Here is a 23024-nt window from a genome sequence, read left to right as displayed (position 1 = left end):
CTTTGTTGCTCCTGAATGCTGGGGCCAGCAGCAGGGGTTGGGCCCTGCCACCCTCTGGAGACACCTGGGGCACAACGCTGGAGGAGCAGGCAGCCAGTGAGTTCCCCACCTTCCGAGGGATGGTGGGGCTCAGGCTTTAGGCTTCAGCCCTAGGGTGGCAGGGCAACAGGCTCTTGTTCTGGGGCTTCGGGATTCAGTCCTGGGCTCTGGCTGTGCAGTGGCAGACCCCAGGGGCTGGCCACATGGCTTCAGGCTCCATCCCTGGACCCTGTCCTCCGGCCACAGGGCTTCGGGCTCTGGTCGCAGGGCTTCAGGCTCCAGCCCCCCCACCCCATCTCCTCTGGCCCCCACTGTCTCCCCCAACCCTCCATCCAGGGCTTAATTTGTCCCCAGGCTTGCCAGGGCCGAGTAAATCTGCTGTGAAAAGTGATACCTGAATGTTTGTTAATATCACTTTTCACAACAGACTTACTAGTTAGCAATAAATAAATTACAATCATTTGGATGTGTCTATGTGCATATTTATTTGGTTTTCCTAAAGCTAATCAAGTATTTTAGGAAAAAGTGTGAGAGTGGCCACCAGCAAGAGTTGGTGGCCACACTCTGAGGCCACCAAATAATTTGTCCTGAGAACCCCTGGTCTAAGGAACGATTAGACATGAACACATTTTGGATTTCTTCTTTTCTTCTGTAGTTCCCATTCTCTTGTGCTTCCTGTATCCTATCACCTCAGACGTAAAGTGGCATCACAAAGCAATACTGAGAAACATGATGAAAGCCACCAAAAGCACTTTTATTTTGATCTGCTTTAACCACTGGGTAAAAAAAGCACATGCAAAACATCTTACTGTATATACTAATGAAGGATGATCACTACTGAATTTTATCATTATAAATGCTACCATATGTTTATTCGTAACCAGAAATACCCAGAAACAGAAAACAAAACAAATGCAGGAACAAGAAAATCATGATTCACAACAGTATATTGTACACAATCTTACTTAAATATGTCAAACGAACAACAGTAAGAATGACAGTTTGGAGTCCCTCAATTCAGGTGCCATCTAAGTCTCTGAGCCAGAGTAATTCAGGCTCAGTTATTCTTTAATCCCTTCCAAAAATGTCTTGGCTGATTCATAGCCCCAGATCAAACATACTTTCCCTTTATGTTTAACCCACAGTTTAGCAGGGAATAATAGATGCTTCTAGGCCTCTATCTTGAAACAACTTCTTCAAAAGGAAGGAGGAAGCACCTCCTGGCCTGAATAAAAGTCCCTAAGTCTGGAAAGAAGTGAATTTGGCTTCCTTTGTACAGAATATTCCCTTTCTTCTGTAAAACCAGTAAAATTATGTCCCTGGCTCAGTTCTTTTGTAAAAAAAAAATTTTTTTAACTTGGGGGTTAAGTGTCCTGGTCTATAATATCCAGTTCTCAAAATAACAGCCTGTCAAGCACTCACGGTGCTTTTATTCCTACCACAGTGTTGGCAGTATTGTTAGTTATATACAAAAATTCTTTCTATTCTGATGTGATGGACACTGTGGCTTTAAGAGGAATGGGATGAGGGGCAAAAAGGAAGCAAAGAATATTGGGGACAGAAAGCAAATGTATGCTGCTGTGCTGTGGTTGGTGAATAAAACTAAGCGTACATTATTCAGGAATTGTATTTTGTAAAATTATCACAAATATATCTGATGAGGAGGACAACATAAAACCACTTCTTTATAATGTGAAGGTTCTCTCAGCATAAAGTGAGCCCTTCCTTAACGTTAAACTTCAGTAATGCCAAGTGCCATTTTTCACAGAAAAGGGTTAGATTATATTCTCCTCTGGTAAATGGACAACATGTAGTGTATGCATTTACTTGCTTTTCCTCTATTAATGCACTGTACAGTATGGATACGTTTTTCCCAAAAGGGGCAAAACTGAATCTACACTTTGGACATGTCCCCTCATCCAAATCAGTTCTCTCTCCAAGCTGTAGTTTCCTATTAATTACTCTTGGATATACCACTGTTGTATTCAGGGCCAGCTTGGGGCGGCAGATTGTTGGAGGCGGCATTCTGCCCAATCCTAGGGCGGCACGGCCGCTTTTTTGTTGTTGTTGTTGTTCTTGTTCTGCTCCAGCCGCCCTGTAGGGGGCGGCGGTGCGGAGAACCAGAGCGCCCTGCAGGGCAGTCCTCTTCCTTCCCTCCCCGCCGACCGGAGCGGAGCCCTCGTGGTAGGCGGCAGGAGGCGGCGCAGCGGGAGGAGCCGCGTGGCAGCGCCCCTGCTGTAGCCCTGGCCGCCCCCTTCTCTCTCTCTCTCCCGCCCGCTCCCTACCCCCCCCCCCCCCCCCCGCCCGCCCCCCCCCCCCCCCGCCCCGGCTGCGCCCCAGGTTTTTTTTTGCTTTGCTGTTCTGGCTGCCCCGGTTTTTTTTGGTTTTTTTTGCTTGGGGCGGCCAAAAAGCCAGAGCCGGCCCTGGTTGTATTGTCCTGAGCATTTAAGACAGAAGGAAGAGAGACATTTTGAGGCCTCAATGCCTATCTGATCTCTGATCTTGGAATCAGATTTCTCAATTTAAAGGAAAGTTGAGTACCTTTGTTTTTGAGCTCTCCATTCATATACTTCCATAGAAAAACTTCCCTCTAATAATTACTGCCAGAGAAATGCAAAATATTAACAAAAAAGGGACGAGACAGATTAGCTTCCTGAAAACATAATCCTCCCTTTTTGCAGCTCAGCCAATAGTTTGAAAGATTTGTTTTGTGTTTAATATTGGAACAAACCTGTGGCCATTGAGGAAAGTCATGGTTTCCATTAAGCAACACAGCATGCAAGTTTTGAATTTCATGACAACAGTAGGATTAGAATTTAGATCCTACTGTTCCAAAAGCACAGGTCTGCCTTGAGCGAGCATACACACATACTAGCCAGTTCATTTCAATAAGGAGATTTTTAAACTCAGATAAAACAAGGAACATTTTAATTACTTAAGAAAAAAGTGGAAGTGATTCAAAACAAACTATTGCCATTGGAAATACAACATTTAAATGCAATGAATGCATCATGTTCATTTACAATATTCATAGCATTAACTGTGCAACTGTATTGAAAAATGGAAGTATTGGAAACCATCTAATTATCCAAACATTTACTTCTCTACAGATGTAAATACATGGGCCTAATAAGCTTTCCCACTGTGAAAGTGGTTACTTAAATTATATTAAAATATTAAAAACTATTTAATGAGCTTTTTCCCCCTAAAGTAAATTGAGTGTGTGCCTTAACCTGCTTCAGGCAAAGGAAGTTTCAAACATATTGGTTTTGAAGCTAGCCATTATTTCCCATGTTGCAAAAATGGCAATTTTATTTCCCGACAGCAAATGAAACTGTCAGGAAAATTTAGATGCAATAAAATTGGGTGGTTAAACCAACATGCTGGATTTGGAATAAAACTGAATTAAAGGAATTAAAATTAAGCATTATGTCAGTCAAACTTTATAAAAACTATTTTAAACAGTTTTCCTGCAAAAGTTTGGGCTTTGGACTTGGTGAAGCTCAATCGTAACTATCCACTTTGTGTCTATCAAGAGTGTCACATTGGAAATTTGCACAATGAAAAATATTTTGCATAAAATGTGTTGCTTCTGGCAACCTTTCTGCCTAAATAAAAAGTTGTCAGGCAGTGTGTGACTTTAGTGGTACAGAGTTTTAAAATGGTGGCTTCAGTCCAAGGCTAGCTAATAACGGGTGACATGCACTGGAATCTTGAGGCCTAAATCAACATTGTTTTCACAGCTGTAATTAAGCCACCTAATCAGAAGCACATTTTGACGGGACAGTTTCTGGAAGCCAGACATTACAATTTCTTATGCCTGGAGCGCAGTGGCTCATGAGAGGTCCTCATTTAATTTCAGGTTAAAAAAAAAAGCAGTAAAATGAAAAGACTATAAAAAAGGCAGTGTATGACTGTTGAAATGAAGCAGGCCTATGTGTTCATGCCTTGACCAATCTTGTATCCCACCCTCCTTCGGCTCTCTGCCGAGTCCCCATCTCTCCAGTGGCAGCTGCACACAGTGAGATTAAGGGCCTCTGCCAAAGTCAACAGATGAGCTGGTCTGAACTGGCTCTCTGTGTGTTCCGATTGTAAATTGTGCTGGTGATGATTAGAGAACTCTAACACAGGATGTCGACTCTTAAAACTGTCCAGAGAAAATAATTTTTTTTTTTTTTTTTAAGTTCAGGAAATTTTTTTAAACTTTTTTTGTGGCTTGGTACATAGTGTTGTGTCTATAACTTTCAGATGATTCAAACATGAATTCATACAAATTAAGTTACCATATTATCTTTTTTTTAAAAAGCCATCACTAGCTCACAGCAGGACCCTTCATCTCAGGGTGTTTATATAACAGTGCTGCTGCTGAGTGCAGATCTTCAACTAGCACACACGTCTCCTGCGTCTACCACCTGCCAATGGGAGCTATTCCTAAAACTCTGAGGATCCAGAGACTTGTTATTGTATGCCTATCACTTAACTATGTTGTTGAATTTAAAATGGATAAACTGTCGTCTTGTTCACTTTCTGCAGCTCTGCTGCATTTGGTAACTTTAACATAAACTTTCAACCCCAGAGGCCATTGTAAAACTATCAATATGAAGGCAATAGTCACTCGGGTCTGATTATATTTAGTTCTGCATTTTAATTACATATGGATTCTATTAACTGAACCTTTTGCCTTATAGGCAACATTATAATCAAATTACTATAATTTTCAAATATGTTAAAATAGTTTGACAAGTTAAAAGTTCACATACCTAGCATATTGAATATCAAAAAAGCTTTCCATAGAAAAGGAAGTGTTCTTTACAAAAAGGCAAATATACGTGGTTGGATTACTCAAACTTTTTTGAACACCTTGCCCCAAGTCATGTTATGTGATTTATAATACTGGTTTCATATTATTATACTTCTTATTAGTGCTATATAATAACCAAACAGTTTAAATGACATGATTTATACTGTTTGGTTATGACTATTACTTATATAAGCAACACTACATGACAAGATGTGCGTTTAGATTAAGATGCCTGCATGCCTCAGGTGTGTGTTGTAAGGCACTAAACTGATGGCCAATTCCTTATAATTACCTACAAAATGCAAGTATTTCAGTAAAACGTCACTTTTTGAATGGAGCTCTGCTTTTTAGATATAATTTCTTTTCAAAGTATGATTTAATCCTGCCCATACTGATATTTAGTCCTGCATGTATACAGCATACCCGAATAATGTGGAACCCTTGTGGGCTCATCAGATTCTTTTCTTTTTCTATTACTTTAAAAATATTCTTCTATACTCTACTATAAAGAACAATATAATGATCATTAATAGCAGGGAATGAAATAGTATATTTACTCCTGGACTAGTGCCCCAAAAGCACTGCAAGAATAAGGTACCAATGATAATATTAAGTTTCAATGCATTTTTACAAACCATTGTATTTAGAAACTAATGCATCTCAACCCCTGACCCCCCCTCCCCCCAGTGCCAATGCCTTCAATGCTACCTAAATCAACTTTGAATCAGACTAATGTGAAGTAGTGGAAAAGGCAAGAAGAGTTTTCAGATGCTCCAGCCACGACCTGTGTGCGCCTAATGACACCTGAGAAGAATTCTCTCTGATATGTCAGTCAAGGTACATTCCAAGGCACAGGATATGGCAGTCATGCCCACCAAGGAGGGACATATTCCGCCTGCACTTTTAAAACAGATGGGCTGCCTTTCTTCCATACATACAAAATCAAAAGGCCAAATAAGGAGGGGTGGGGGAACAATAAAAATGATTATGATTCAGCAGTGTAAGACAAAGTCCATTCATGCACTGGCAGCTACAGGTCTCATAATCCTGATACACTGACTGATTCAGGTGAGGTGAGGGTAAAGGAGAGAACAAGAGAGACAAACACACATACACTCTGCCCTTAAGCAGCTAGATTGGACTGTAAAGAAAGTGGTTGTTCTGAGGTTACATGATATTTTCATTATACAATATTTTGAAAATTTTTAAGGAAGGTTTTGCATATAAGAGGGGTGGCTCTGGGGACTGGCTGCTGGTCCACCAAATGGAAAGATTGAGTGAATATTCTATTGAAATTTAACTTATTTTTTAAAGTAAGCATCATTTATCAGAGTCTTAAAAACAGATAGCTGTCAGACAAGACTGTTCTTCAAACTTGCGTCTCCTGCTTAATCAAAAACCCTCTAACTCCTGTATTCTCTGCCCTGCATATTGCATCACTATGTGATGTTTCATAATGTTGACCCATCTTTGCAAAAACTTAACAAACACCACCACCCAAACAGTGCAAAAAAAAAAATAATTAAGTATAGATAACAAGAACCACAATAACAGCAAGTTGGGGGAACCCTAAGTGATTTGGGTTTCAACATCAGTTAGCATAAACATCCAAAAACAACAGCTCTTATTGTTTTCAAGGACAAGATGAAATCCCCACTCCCTGCTCCAGTCTTCATCTGTCTCCTCTCCTGAGGGTCACACTCCTCTCTCCTTCCTCTGACATTTTTCAGTTTCAAAGAGTTCAAGGCCAGAAGGGACCATCAGATCACCAAGTGTGACCACCTGTATATCACAAGCCATTAAATTTCACCTAGATACTCACATATTAAGTTCAAATAATTTAGTTAGACAAAAACATTTCAGTCATCAGGAAACTAAACTGTGTGCCACAGGCAGAGACCAGGAGAGACTAAGGTGACACCAAGGTTCTTGCAATGGCAGGGAATTGATTAGGTGAGCTATACCCAGATGATCTCAGCAGGTGAACAATGCCCCATGCTACAGACGGAAGCAAAAACAGCCCAAAGTTCTTGCCACTCTGACTGGGGGGGAAATTCCTTCCCCCAACCCCAATCAGTATGTCTCTGAGCAGCAAGTCTCACCAACCAGGCATTTAAAAAAAGGATTCTCTGTACCCCTCACAGCACTGGTCCATCTTATCCAGTGTACCATCTTCAAGTCTGGCCAATCTATGATTCTTCAGAGGAAGGCAAAACACCTTCCACTCCACTGAATACATCTAGTCAATTGTGCATTAGGGAAAAAATCCTTCCTGACCCCTGTAGGCAACCAGCTGAAGCATGAGGTTTGATTATAGTCATTATCTCACTGCAAAGCTGCACATGTTATGTGCCCATTGAGGGCTATGCAGGGAATCCCATTCCTCCTATGCCCATGAATGAAGGGGAAGAACAGAAGGACCCACAGACTCAAACTCCAAGGCCAGAAGGAACCATCATGATCACCAGCCCCATTCCACCCCCATAGACTGCAGAATGTCTTCCTGAAGCTGGATTAAAGCATATCTTTTAAAATGATATCTAATCTTGTCTTAAAGACTTCAAGTGATGGTGAGTCCACCTCCTCCCCTTGGCAAGCTGTTCTAATGTTTAATTACCCTCACAGCAAGAAAACTGTATTTTATTTCAAGGCTAAATTTGTCTAATTTCATATTCCAGCCACTGGATGTTGTTATACCTTTGTCAGCAAGGCTGAAAATTTTCTACACTATTGGGTGTCTTTTCCATGTGTCAAGTCATCTCTCAACCTTCTCTCTGATAAACTGAGTATATTAAGCTCCTACGCCTCACCTTTTATCCCCACCAAATTTCCATTTCCTTTGCACCCATGAGGTCCTTATTTCTGCGTCTTCTCTTTCCATTATTCTCTGTCTCTACCCTTTTTGTCTCCTTCCCTTCCCCCTGTAATTTGGACTCCAACGGGATGGAGGAGGAGTAGGGATAACCACTGCCATCTACTCAATGCTTCTGCCCCCAGCCAGGTAGATGCACTGTGGTGCTGTACTAGGTGTCCATCTCATCCCCTATACTGACTTGCCCTGTCCTGAACCATGCAGCAGAACAGAGCAAGCCACAGAGTGCAGTGAGCACATTCAGGTTCAGAGAAACACTCAATCAGCTGGCCCAGCACAACTGTGGCACCCAATTTCTGTCATCACTATTAAAAATTTTCAAATATTCAACACTTCTACAAAATACGGGATGCTGACATCAGTGCAAAAAGCACAAGGCTGGAAGCTATGAAGGTCAGAGGCTCTGGAGAACTGACATCATATGAATAAACATATCATCCTTTACATGTAACGCAAACTTTGCTCTAAATTGCTTTTGTCACTTTGTAGAATGTGTTTGAAAGCACAGTGGAAAATGCCATGTCGCTAGAACAGCTCACTGCAGTAATGGACTCACAAGAGACTTTCATTTGGCAGTATATGTACCATGGATTCACATGCTGGCCACGGGCATCTATGGTGCCATGTGTTGCCCAAAGCTATGGTTGCTCCTGCCCAAAGCACCCAAAAAGTACTTGCTTATGACTGCACTACTGTACTGTACAGCACTCAAAAGCTCTCCGTTCAAAGCCTACAGTTAACTGTAACTCAGAATGAAAGTGCAAGTACTGTAGTAAGCTAATGTGTTTGAAGGAGGAGTAAAATGGATCAAAGAAACATAGCCCTCTACTGTTAAAGTAACTGATAAGAATTCATTTAATGGGCAACCTTGAAGCAAAGTCCAAACTCTGCTATTACAGCTAGACACTGCTGAACTAGAAATAAGCAAGTAATGAGACTGTGTATAAATACATTTTAAATTATACCTTTTCAAGTTGTATGCCTCAGTCAGGGTCTTAATATATAAACCATTACAGAGTCACAAATTATGTTATACAGTTATAAGAACATTAAAAACATAAGAATGGCCATACTGGGTCAGACCAAAGGTCCATCTAGCCCAGTATCCTGTCTTCCGATAGCGGCCAATGCCAGGTGCCCCAAAGGGAATGAACAGAACAGGTAATTATCAAGTGATCCGTTGCCTGTCACTCATTCCCAGCTTCTGGCAAACAGAGGCTAGAGACACCATCCCTGTTCATCCTGGCTAATAGCCATTGATGGACCTATCCTCCATGAATTTGTCTATTTTTTTTTTTGAACCCTGTTATAGTCTTGGCCTTCACAACATCCTCGGGCAGAGTTCCACAGGTTGACTGTGCGTTGTGTGAAGAAATACTCCCTTTTGTTTGTTTTAAACCTGCTGCCTATTAATTTCATTTGGTGACCCCTAGTTCTTTTGTTATGAGAAGAAGTAAATAACCCTTATTTACTATCTCCATACCAGTCATGGTTTTTTAGATCTCAATCATATCCCCCCTTAGTCGTCTCTTTTCCAAGCTGAAAAGTCCCAGTCTTAGGCCTGGTCTACACTAACCCCCCAAGTCGAACTAGGTACGCAACTTCAGCTACGTGAATAACGTAGCTGAAGTCGACATACCTTAGTTCGAACTTACCGCGGTTCAGACGCGGTCCACACGCGGCAGGCAGGCTCCCCGTCGACTCCGCGGTACTCCTCTCGCCGAGCTGGAGTACCGCAGTCGACGGTGAGCACTTCCTGGTTCGACTTATCGCGTCCAGACCAGACGCGATAAGTCGAACCCAGAACTTCGATCCCCAGCCGCCGAACTAACGGCTGGGTGTAGACCAGCCCTTATTAATCGCTCCTCATACGGAAGCCATTCCATACCCCTAATCGTTTTTGTTGCCCTTTTCTGAACCTTTTCCAATTCCAATATATCTTTTTGGATTTTGGACCATATCTGCACGCAGTATTCAAGATGTGGGTGTACCGTGGATTTATATAGCGGCAACATGATATTTTCTGTCTTCTTATCTATCCCTTTCTTAATGATGCCCAACATTCGGTTTGCTTTTTTGACTGCCGCTGCACATTGAGTGGATGTTTTCAGAGAACTATCCACAATGACTCCAAGATCTCTTTTTTGAGTGGTAACAGCTAATTTAAACTCCTTCATTTTATATGTATAGTTGGGATTATGTTTTCCAATGTGCATTACATTAGTTATCATTGATCAGGATACTTTCATTATAAAGCACATATTTTCAGAGGCACTAAACTTTCTTAAAGGGAGTGGGTGAGGTATAAGAAGACATAAGGGCAGAAGACAGGGAAGAATTATGGAAAACTTTGAATATGAGATATTGAACTTTGAACTTCATGGAAGAGACTGTGGCAGGAATGTGGCATGCAGTCCTTGGAAGATGTTCATAGCAGAAATAACTGGGTGAAATTTTCTCGCCTGTATTATGCAGAAGGATGGACTAGATGAGCATAGTGGTCTCTTCTGTTCTTAAAAGTCAAAGGATCTATTAAAACCTGATGGCCAAATCCAAAGATGGCTAAGTCAGTGTAGCTTTGCTGACTTAAATGGAGCTACAACCATTTACAACAGCTAAGTGATTCCAGCAGGTGTAACAACCTGGTTTGAGTGCTGAAAAAAGGAACAGGGTCTTGACAGATACATTTTGGGTGGGGGAAAACAGAAGGGGAGGCCTACATCTTGGAAATGACAGTAGTTACTATACTATTACGATACTATTTCACAATGTTTTGGTACCAGAGATGGAGGGCATGAAAAAAAGTTGATAAAGGAACGTGCAGCAGAATTTGGAGAGAGCATAGATAAGATGGGAGATGGATAGAGAGGACTCAAAAATTAAATCAAGCTTGCAAGCACAGGAGACCATCAGAACAGCGGAAGTAAGGATGCCAGAAAAAGGTATAAGAAGAGACTCTAGATGGAAAAATAATAAGCACTGTTTTAGCCATACTGAGTCTTAGGTGGTTGCAAGAATGAAAAATACATTAGAGAAAGGCAGAGATGCAGGGCTGCACAAAGGGAAAATGGCCAGGGACTGAGAAATATATTTGTGAATCATCAACATAGACGTGAGAGATAAAAACCATGGGAGGAAATGAGATCACCCTGGGAGACAGTACAGAGGGAGAAAAAAAGGGGGGAAAAGGATTAAGATACTTTAAGGACTAGTAGACAGGGCCAGACTTTGTATTTTTTGTTAGGTCTGTGAACCATTCTGCCACTGATGTTCCCTGCTCCCACCCCTTGCCAAATAATTGACTCCTCTCTCGTTATCCCCCACAAACCAAATATTGATAGCTGACTCTTATCTACCTTGATCACATTCCACCCTGCATGAATGTGAATGAACAAAACAATCTCTGGATATAACTAAATAAGTAGGATAACCATGTGTCCCATTGCCAAGAGGAAAAGAAGTAGGGCTGGAAGTGGAGAGGAGAATGGAGATGTTGATTCAGAGACTAAGTTGAAAAATGAGAAGAAAAGGAAAAAGTGAGAATAAACAGATCTTGCCATAAGGTGTCAGTTTTGTTTTTGCAGTAGTCAGCAAAATCTAGGGCAGAGAGAGAGGGGAAGATGGGGCCTGGGTAGCAGGTTTTAGAAGAAGTCTATCAAAGAAGTAACATTGCTTAAGCATGTGAGAAAACAGTGTGGAAGAAAGAGGATCAACCTAAGTTACAATGGAAAATGTCTGTGAGAGAATGGAACTGGAGGTGAGAACAGAGGTACACCAACAGGTGAAAGAGACAGCCAGAGGGTGGTAAGCAAAAGAAGAAAAATACCAAAAATAGGATGACGTTAAAACCAACATCAGTTTTGAACAACTCAGGGGATGGTAGAAAGAGAAGAATGGAGAACAGAAATCTGATTTAGTAATTACCGTTTGAAGTAATTACTAGACATACACAGAATGTGTACTTCCCTGACAATTATTTTTAGCAATAAACTATGATTTGGTGTTCCAGATTGACATGTACATGACAAGCACATACGAAAGCTCTGCACCCTGAAAAACTGTGTAAACTAATTGAGCTTGACCAGTTGTTCTGGGTAAATGCACTGGATAATCTCTCTGGATAAAGCTCTCCTATCTTAAGGTTTTGGGAAGGGAGTGGGGGCTAAATGTGATATCATTAGATCACACATTCAATTCCACTATTGTGTGCTCCAAGGCTTTGTGAATTAGAGTGGTTTTGTGCTATACAGTGTGTATGAAATCTGAAATACAGGGCCAAAGTGGCTAGCCTAAGAATAGGCCACTGGACCTACCCCTCCTTACCTTTGGGATGTCAGGGGAAAGGGACCATGTACTATCTATCCATATATCTATTTCAGCAAGCAATCACACTCCCTTTTTATTAAAATCTAAGAAAGGAAATTAAATGCAAAAACATCCCAAACAATTTAGATTATTGGAGTGTGAAGGTTGAGAATTTAAAACACAGAACAGTCTGAAAGTTCAAATTTATGACTGCTACATTTGTTAAAATTCAGGCTTTCTGAAATCACTGCATATATTAATGGATAGAGCTTACAAAATATAAAAACATAACAAAATACTACATACATACAAGTGAGTTGAGTTAAGGTGTTTTAGAAAAATAACTTTGAATCTCCTGTCTTTGTTATGTTTAAATTCTAAACCATAATTTTACATTAATACTTATACTTAGGCTGTCAGTAGACTGAAAACTCCTGGGGAAAGGGGTTGTCTTTTTTGTTTGTGTAGCACCTAGCATAATAAGGTCCTGATCTGTGATTGGAGCCCACAGATGCCACTGCCGTACAAATAAACAACAACAACAACATAGTTTTTGCATTGATGATGTATATAGAATTATATAATTTACAATAAATGTTAAGTTTAATCACAGGCATCATAGCTTTTTATAGTGCCATTTCAAACCTTAGAATAGCGCTTCAAAAACTGTAATAGCATAATCTTAACTAAAAACTCTCTATATCCAAAGGCAAGCAAACCTCACTGCAGTAATCTTGGCAGGCTTCCCACTCTTAGCTACACAAGTGGTCATCTTGATTGAAACCCTCAACAATAAAAAGACAAAAAAGCAACCTAGTAAGACTGAAGCAGCTCAGCAGTACACATGTAAACCTAGTAGTACCCAAAAGATAAAGGAAAATTGGTTGGAAAAGAAAAGAAACAATTTCAACAGGCCTCTTAGGTTGTCTAGAGTCACAAATGTATCAACAAAGCTTTGCACTTATGTGATATCATTAGATCACACATTCAACCTTTCATCCAAAGATCTTAAAGTTTAAGTTCAGCACTGAGGGAAATATCTCCCTCTGTGCTAATCCAATGTAGAAATGAGTCAATGAGAAATTAATGCAAGCTCTTATGGAGGCAACCAAAGTCACAAGCACAGTCCCTGAATAATGCTTTGCTGATAAGTTTACTTGGTTTGTTTTAACAATTCCCCTCTTCCTACTTGACACTCAATGTAAAATATTACCTTTGTTTTCCTTACTGTCCTTTGCTTTATCCAGAGTGAAAGGAGAGAAAGAAAAAACCCAAGACAAAAAAACGCTCATCCCTTTATACAATAAGGAAAAAGGAAGAAAGAATTGGAAAAATGTATTAATTATATGTAACTTACCTACACAATCTCACTAAAGACATAATTAGCTACATATTTGTGACAGTTTATATGTCTGCCTGATGCCTGTGTGACACAAATATGCATTCAATAATCCCCCTAAAGACAGTTCTCAGATCTGGAGAATCACCTTATTAGCCTTAAGTTAACCCAAATTTCGTCGTGGACAACAATATTTTAGACATCAAATGATTCTTGAAATAGGATTTTAACTTTATAGATGATTAAGCATAATATTTCTCTTTCACTAGACATGTATTATGAATAAGTATAGTTGCCTACGGAGAATAATCACATGTTCTAATTACCATTTTGGTTATACGCATAATTAACAACATTCTGGCTTAATAGGACATGCTGCATCTATAGACAGTTGCATGCTTCAGGTCCAAAATCCAACTGTCAGCTGCATTGCCAAAGACAAAGAAGCCATGATGCTGTGTTTTTAGCTTTGGCAACAATGAACAAATCTTTATATGAGATATTGTAGTAAAATTAATCCTCTCATTGCTTTTCATCCACCACCCTCCCTTTAGCCACGTATCAAGGATCACAATAGCATTTTTGTACTGGTAATTTTGTATTACTGTGCTAAACTGTGATATGAAATTAACTATATTGAAGAAATATGATCACACATTCCTATCAGAACTACACAATATGTGAGTAGATACAGCCTAGTAATCTGAATATCCAAATTATAAAATCAAATTAAAGTATGAAAAGCCAACTTACTGATTGTAAGCTTTCATTTTCACGAAGACAAGCTGTTTGGAGTTCTGATTTCAGGGCTGCAATGTGATGTCGATGAGATGTTATTTCTCTCTCTAGTGTAGCAACTCTGGAGCTTGCGAGTTGGTAGACATCCATAAAACTTATAATCAGAGCCTTTAAAAAGTAAAATAAATAATCAATACCACGTGGACCTTATATAAATGCCAGCTTGCATACAGCCAAATTCATTAATAGAATCACACTAGCTAACTTTTATTAATAAAGAAAACAAAGGTTGGAAGATTTTCTAAAGTTAAGCAGCAGTATTTAACAATTAAAAGACATAGCAAAGGTTTATGTAACCCTACCAATATTGTAAATGGCTGATAGCATTACAGAAAGCACACAATCCTGCACTCAAATTAGGAGATATTTTCAAATACGGATTACTGCATTCAACAGCTGACACTATTTTTCACTGTATTTAAATACAAGTTTCAGTGTAAGGTCAATTTCTATCTGCAGGGAAGTTTACCTCAAACACAGTTTGAGGTAAAAATGCACATTTTCAAATTGAACTGAGACACTCACTCTCTCAACTCACATTAAAAAAAACACAGATTTAATTTGGCATGCAACAAAAGAAAACAAGTAAACTTCCAGACCTCTTAAAGTAAATAACCTGTTTACAATATAGCTGGGAAAATATAATTGTGCTTTGTGTATATGGAAGAATGTTCCAGCTGTGTAATATTGATCAGACTGATAATAAAGTTAACAGCAAAAGAGAATATAAATGATTTGGCAGTCCTAGTAACTTTATATCTACCCTAAATAGTATAACACTGTTGGGATTACTGCTCTTCTTTACAACAGGTTAATCACATTTTATAGGTTACAGTTTTCTCTTCTGAAGTGACCTGTAGTGAGTTTTCTAATGTAAGAACAGCTTTAAGGCTAATATGAAATCTGCCTTCTGAATGTAATACTTAGTGTAGGCTAAAATAAATTCATTAGCACTAAAGGAAACTCCCAAAATCTTTTGTTTTTCTTTGTTTTATACATTTTCTACTGTCTGTGAAAATAAAATTAAAGTAACAGGGCTGAAGTCAAATGAATTACACCAGGTGTGAATACGGCCAAATAATACGAATAAATTACTTACATCACATATATGGTAGCTTTTCTCGGTAAGAAGAATCCCAAAGTGCTTTACACATTATGGCCCCAATCCAGGAAAGATATCCAAGCCAGTGTAAGGGCTTGCCTATGTTCATACCTACCAAATGCATCCATGTCTTGAGTAGAATGTGGCAGCCATTTACAAAAAATATTACACAACGGTTTAGAACAAAACAAAGAATAGCATGTTCCATACAAAACACTATGATGCTTCACCTCAATGAGACTGCTCATGGGCTTAAAGTTAGGCATGTGCTGAAATACCTTGCCCCGTTCTATTATTTGAGAAATTGTATGCTGTTGTGTAACTTACAGATGAATACACAGAAGGGAACAGGGTTTAGGCTGCAGGTGCAATTTGGACTCTGGCATTTGCTGTCTTTTCTTTGAAATAAAACTCCATTTCTGTAACTATTTAGGGCTATTACCAATATGTGACTTGCAAGCATGCATGCCTAAAGTACATATTTAAGGTCACAGCTAAAATTAAAATGTGGAGACTGACTTTTCTTAGCTGCCCACCCTTTGAGCTGAGGACCTGATCCTGCTAGCTCGCATGTGCAGGTGCACCTTTGTGCCAATGCAGTCCCATTAGTGAGAATAGGGCTCTGCCCATGTATAGGAAGTTGTAGAATCAAGGTGTTATTGAAGCCCCTACTGAAAAGGTGCTGTGCACCCCATTTCACCATTTCCCTATCAACCATGAACTTTCTAACCCCAGCTGTTTCAGTTTTAAAAGGTTGGAAAGACTTATTTATTTTTTAAATGATAGGGATAGTGTATTTTCCTCTTAACTCTTCTTATGCTCAAACTTTCAGGGGGGAAAAAACAACATCCAGACTGAAAGGCAGAAGTTTCACAAAGTTATTAACAAAACAAGTAGCTGGAATGGAAACACTTATGCAACCTTAAGGAGGTTTAAACTCCCAGAGGAATTTTGACAGGCCAACCTAGATTTGAAATCAGCCAGGACATAGGGGTCAACATCCTCTACGCCTCCAAAAGGTACCAGGAGATCTTCAATAACAAATATCCAGAACTTCAGTTGTAAATCTAATCTGGAAGACAGCACCCCCAGCAGTAAAATGTGCTTAGCATCAATCAAGACACTGATTTATTGTTGAGTCAACACAAAGAAAATCACATGGAGAGACACCAGCATTGCTTCCTACAGTAACTAAGCTTCCCTTATTTGAATCATTGGTGGGAGAGGGAGAAATCTTTCCTATTTGCTCATTTTAAAGTTGGTCAAACAGTGATTTCACTCATTTCTATTGGAATTTAACATTTTTTGTTTTTATCCTTATTTGTATACTACAGATATAACATCTGCAATCAGTCTAGAAATAAGGTTTATTCACTGATCAACAGTGTTGTTAACAGAATTGGAGATCAGGTATCTTCCAGAAACAGAGCTTCACAGCCCCCCCCCCCCCCGCTTCCACCAGCATGCCAGATTTTAAAAAAACAGATACAACAATGACAAGTACAGATACTTCTGTAGCTTTCCGGATATATTTTTATAGCACTAAATTTGACATTCAGACATGTCTGTGGGAACCACATTTTAGTGAGCCCTTCTGTTTTTTGAATACACTGGTAATAGCGTGACATGCAAACTGGGAATAGAACATCTGAAACAAGTAACAAATCATCTTTCATTACAAGTAAGAATGATTTTTAAAATACATATTAGACATTGATTTTCATTCAGAAAAGCCAGTCATAGTGATCCTTGAACATTATAGGAAGCAATTTTTGCAACCCACACATATATTTTCACACATTCACTTTAAAAGCTAAAACCCCTTCCAGACTGACGAGTATTGTAGGAATGTCAGTGGGGCAGCAGACTTAGCTAAAGAGGCCACAGCAATTCTGAGGGCTGAAGAATATTAATTTAAAACATTAAAAAGCCAGCTGGAATATAGGATGTGAGTTAATAAAGGCTGAAACTTGCATAGTGCTGCCAATTTTAGAGCAGAAATGGTAATGAATTCCTTTTTTTGGTTAATTCAGAGTAAGTAGTCAGAGTCTCCTTCCTTTTCCCTCCTCTATGCCTTCATTTCATAAGAGATGTAGTTATTTTTTTAAAATCATATATCTTATAGTGCTATTGACATGGCAGAAGCATATTATAATGCCAAAAGGAGTTATCACTGTGAGAACATACCCATGTTCCAACACTACTGCTCAAGACCTGTCAGCTTCATGAAAATGGAAGGGCAACATGCTGAATTGGCTGCAACTAATGACACAAAAAGGGTACTGAAGAGAATAGCATGGAGAAAGGAAGGTCTTGCAATTAAGGTGCTGGACTGGGGTAAATGTTAAGAAGAACGTAAATCCCAATTTAAAATGTGACATTCAATGAAACTTAAGAGCCTAAAGGCCAGATTGTTTAATATCTTTAGGTGCTTAAAGATGCAGGTAGATGGCTAGTGGGATTTTCAAAAGTGTCTAGGTGCCTAACTCCCATTGATTGCAAAGGGAGTTAGGCACCTTGTGGACTTTTCAAAATACCTCGGCACCTATCTGCATCTTTAGATGCCTATATACTTTTAAACACCTGGCCCTAAATTACTTTTGAAAATGGGACTTAGGTACCTTTGAATATGTTAATCTTAATTTCTTTTTGCCTCTATTCCCAATCAGTAAAAGGGGGCATTGTGAGAATAAATGTATTAATGTCTGTGGTGCACTCAGTTACTATGACAATGGAGGCACTGTGAGTGGGGCGATGGATAAGATAGTACTTGTCCTTCCACTTTCTTAATTTTGGTTAAAATGGACATTGAAAGGTGACACTATCTGTTTTAAATTAAAACAGATAAAGGTAAGGATTAGTTAAAAGCATAACAAAACACTGGAAAAACAAGAACAAGAAAAATCTATTTAAGCTAATAGGTAAGCTAAACCCTGCTCAAACACTACTAAGTTTGAGGATGGCCTATTTGTACTACAGAGTTTCTCACAAATAGTTCTGGTTTGGGCTACAGATCTATGAAGTTGAGCATCTTACTCTGACAAATTGCCAGTGAGACAAACTACTTCAAGCCTTATATGATTTTTTAAATAACACAATGAACTATGGAGCAAACTATAATTTTAAAATTATCATATTGTCCCCCTCCAATCAACCTTAGAATAGAACAAGAGTTTTCACAGGAGGTCCCTTTCTACAGCACATGCAAAAAATTTTATATATATATAAAAATTTTATATATATAAAATTTTTTGCATGTGCTGTAGAAATATATATATCTTATAGTGCTATTGACATGGCAGAAGCATATTATAATGCCAAAAGGAGTTATCACTGTGAGAACATACCCATGTTCCAACACTACTGCTCAAGACCTGTCAGCTTCATGAAAATGGAAGGGCAACATGCTGAATTGGCTGCAACTAATGACACAAAAAGGATACTGAAGAGAATAGCATGGAGAAAGAATAGCATGGAGAATATATATATTCCCTCCCTTCAGTGATATGACTGATCATCTCTATGTGCTCACCGTTATTCAGAAACAGAAATTCTAAGATGTGCAGTGCAACATTATGCTTGTAAATATCTTTTTCATTATATTATTGGCTAGAAATTTGTCAGCTGGAAGACTAATCTTTGGGGATTTTTTTATAAAGTATAGTAATATATGGCATTCTGTTAGCTGGCACTGATAAATTATGCAACAATGTTCAAGAGACATGAAGATTAAAGTACAAAATGAGGGCTAAAGCATATCCTTTAAATTTAATTAACTAGATCAAAGGTCACTCAAAGTATTACCAAGTTGAAAACTTTGGTGGAAAAATATTTTAGGAAACACATAGATCAGAGTGCACAAATTATTAAATGATTTCTTGTCAAAGTACTAATGTATTTATTATACTTCATGAGGAAAGGAAAATCAGTTATTTATTCCATGTGGAAATACTCTGTCAGTGGGATACCCCTTTCCTGATTATTAGGTTCATGTAACCTAGTGAGAGTAAATACATTCCAATAAGAACTTTAATTTTTTCTGCAATTTTACTTTCTGTGTTTTGATTTGCAGATAACAAAAGATTAAAATATTATCTAATGCCTTCATAGTTTTACATTGTTTCCAAAGCTGCCAATAAATACCAAATGTAAAACAAATTGCATTAAGGACCAGATCCTCAGCTTGTAAATCAATGTAGTGCTACTGACTTCCATTTCATTTACACCAGCTGAGAATCTGATCCTGAGTGTACAGCAATTACACACCTAGAGATAATTTTATCTCCTATTTAGAAGAAAGGAAAGGGGAGGAAATAAATAAACCATAGGCAACCTATTATGAGCTAATGCAAATCAAAGAACGTGTCATAAGCAGACCAGACAGGCAACATAAGCCTCAAATATGTACCGTGTAAGACAGCAGTCAGCAAAATCAAGAACCAAGTACTTCACATATTACACCTTTATTTTTAAAGTATGAAAAAAGAAAAATCAAAATTAACATTTGCCTGTTAGGTTTCCCCCTTCAGAAAATCCTGAACTAAAAAGAATATTAGTAGGTAGTAAAATGTACCTAAGGGCAATATATACAAAGAGATAAAAAGAACAAAAGAAAGAATAATAAATGGACTGCAGACGAATGAGAGCCTAACTTTAGTATAACAAAGCACTTAGATAAAAATCTGAAGAGTAAGAATTTTATGTATAGTGTGAAGTTTGGCTGATGTGTGATATGGGCAAAAGCAATCAGTGTGGAAATAAAACTCAAAAGATTGGAGTTCTGAGTGTTTAATGGATAACGTACAGTATGCCTTTTATTACTGCAACCCTAGTTTATGTCTGGCCCTAATATTACATAAATAAGATTAGTTTAACAGGTTCACAAAAACAAACATATACCAATTAATTTTGGCTTTGAGAAGGCCAACCCCAAGTGATTTTATGATATTTATTAGAAGTCTGTGGAGGCTGTTTTTGTGGGTAAAGGGATTAATTTCCCCCCTCATTTTAGCATTTGAAAATTCACTCTGGCTGCTTTGTCCCATCGCCCAAAATGTCTAGTGGCAACATCAGTAGAGGATGTAAATATAGCAGCTTCTCAGGCATCAGAAAAGGCCTCATGGGAGACAACATTCAGCAAAATTGCACTTTTGCAGCTGTTTGGCACTTTTTTAATGATCTGTTCTCCTGGTATCTTGTTTCAACAGTAAACTTTTTGTTGGGCTCCATTCAACCGTGGCATGTACAATTTAAATGTGCCAAAAATCAAACCAGTCCTGTTACAACTTTTTTCAACCAAAGCTGACTCAGGGCCACACTTGGGGCCTAACTCTATCCCCTTTGTTCCAATAACAATTATGTTCCCCCAAAGGTATCAGAGGCTAGCCCAAGGGAAGGATGCTTGAAATAAAAGGCTAGATTCTCTGTCAGAGGTAATGACATGATTTCCTACAAGAAAACTGAAAAGAGAGCATTGAAATTGACAGAGAGTTTGTTGATAAGTTCAGGTACTGAGAGTTTCATGATTAGTGGCTACCTAAGGCTCTGGGGACTCCAAACTTTCTTCTAACTATTGAAGCAAGCTACCATTTAAGAAGGAGGATCTTGCTGATGCATGGAATATTATTTTCATTATTTATGCTTGATAGTGTACAAGATGAAAAATAAAGGCAGTCATTGCCCCAGACAACTTACAGTTTAAGCAACAGACACAGAGGAAGATGCTGAAACTATTCCCCCTTCCTCCTCTCTCTCCCATTTTCTTTCTCTTTTCCTCTTAGGCAATATTGGTCATTTTATTGTGGGTTAGTATTAGTGGGTCTCATGGAGAAAGGGAGTCTTTGCTGTGTGTCAGTGTACATACTGGGGTCCAGGATGCTGTGTGTCAGTGTGGCGGGGTGAACACCCGCTCCAGCCCGGAAGGGGTTGGAAAAGCTCTGCAGAGGGCTGGGGCTGTAAAAAGGAGCAAAACCCCGGCTGATTGGGGAAGTGGCTGCAGCTGGGGCCACGTCCCAGCTGAGCAACTCAGCCTTATAAGAAGGCCAGGGCAGCCAGAAGCTGAGGAGTCTCCCTCTGACAAGAGAGAGAGAGACAGGCCTGGCTGCTGGGGAACTCACCGGGGACCTAGAGTGAGGCAGGACTGGGGAAAGGCCTTGGAGGCTGGGAAGCCCTAGGCCAGCAACTCCCCAGGCTGCAGGGCCTGGTCCTAGGCCCATATAGGTATTGGGGTTGCAGAGGGGCAACCTGAGGGTGGGTAAAGGCAGCCAGTCCAAACCCCTTGTTGCCTGTGATGATTGGCTGATAGACTGCAGTCTGCCCCAGGGCGTGGGGGCTAGATGGTGACTGGCAGTAGCCACGACTGAGGTGACATTGGATAGGGGTGGGGGTTCCCCTGGGTGGGGAGACCCAGAGAGAGAGTGGGGTACTGCCAGGGGGGCAGCACCCAAGCCAAGGGCACCGGGGTCCAGGAGGGACACGGGGGGCCAACGACAGGCGGGACACCTGGCCTGCAGAGGGTGCTCCGGATGCTGGGTGAGCTAATTCCCAAGACAACCAGCAGGAGGCGCCGCAGGGGTGAGTCCGTGCCAACAGTCAGCACAAGAGGGGTACCGGTATTGGAAAGTCATTCCATAAATCGGAGAGCATCATGAAGAGGGCATGAAGATGGAGTGGGAGGAGAAAATGACAGAGACACCAAGACTAACACCACTGAGGGAACACAATAAGAAACTACATCTGAGATTTAGGATGGGCTTTTGAGGGGCAGATGAGCTGATTAAACTTTATATGGTGGGGAAGGGAAAGCTAATGAAGTGACTTGAAGAGGGAGTGATATTGCCTGATGAACTGCCAAGGAAGACAATTTTAGAGACTAAGTTTTGGAATGATCAGAGGGGAGCAAAATGGGGAAATTAATATTAGATTTCCAAGATATTGTGGGGGAAGGAGCAGCAAGAGTCCATAAGACCCTAAAGGTACTGGGAATATGTTACTTTGCCGTTAAGTTAGCTTCATGGTTAAGTGACGTACACCTAAGAAATATAACAAAATGCATGTGCGCACAGATACATTAGCTTAGTAGTTTAGAGCCTGATCCAACTCTGACTGCAGTGCCAAAGAAAACTGTGCTGATGGCTGAAAAAAATTACAAGAATAAGGGGCTGACAAAATTATTTACATAAATACCACAGAGATCTTATATAAAACTCTAATTCAAGTTTAATCGGGATTATTTTGACAAAGCAGTTTGTGTAAACAGATAAAGAAAAAAAGGTACAAGGTGTTACATGTGTATCTAATGTAGGAAAAAAAGATGATATTGTATTTACTAGAGATTACAGAATGTGACCTCATAGGTAAAGAGCCTACCATAAAGCATATGCATACAATGAATGGGCCAGAATTAAGTGCTTTAAATGCTTAATCATACAACCTTAATATATTCAATGTATTTTTAAAATGGAATTGTATAAACAGTTTTCATTCTGTTGTACTGTCTAACACACATTATATGTCTCAAGCAGAAAAATTTCTCACTGGGAAACTGACTTTATTCTGAAATTGTTTTAGACAACCAGTTTTAAAAAGGGTTCTAGTCAATGTTTTTGTTCTGGCAGCATCTAGTTCAGGGGTCGGCAACGTTTGGCACGCGGCTCGCCAGGGTAAGCACCCTGGCGGGCCGGGCCAGTTTTATTTACCTGCTGACGCGGCAGGTTCGGCCGATCGCGGCCCCCACTGGCCGCGGTTCGCCGTCCCGGGCCAATGGGGG

General features: G+C 39.7%; 1 protein-coding gene across 2 annotated transcripts in view; it reads right to left on the bottom strand.

The window, feature by feature from the left end:
- CCDC171 (coiled-coil domain containing 171) overlaps positions 1-23024 on the bottom strand; it is a 215773-nt gene that overhangs the window by 15279 nt on the left and 177470 nt on the right. For both annotated transcript variants that reach the window (XM_024211088.2, XM_029911722.1), the window contains one exon: positions 14110-14262. In XM_024211088.2, the coding sequence (XP_024066856.1) occupies positions 14110-14262 (153 nt within the window). The remainder of the gene's footprint in view (positions 1-14109; positions 14263-23024) is intronic.

This window comes from Terrapene carolina, unplaced genomic scaffold (assembly GCF_002925995.2).
Source record: "Terrapene carolina triunguis isolate 2854851 unplaced genomic scaffold, T_m_triunguis-2.0 Scaffold113, whole genome shotgun sequence".
Taxonomy (NCBI): domain Eukaryota; kingdom Metazoa; phylum Chordata; order Testudines; family Emydidae; genus Terrapene; species Terrapene triunguis.
Note: the sequence above shows the minus strand (reverse complement) of the source record. Positions and strands in the feature narration are given on the sequence as shown.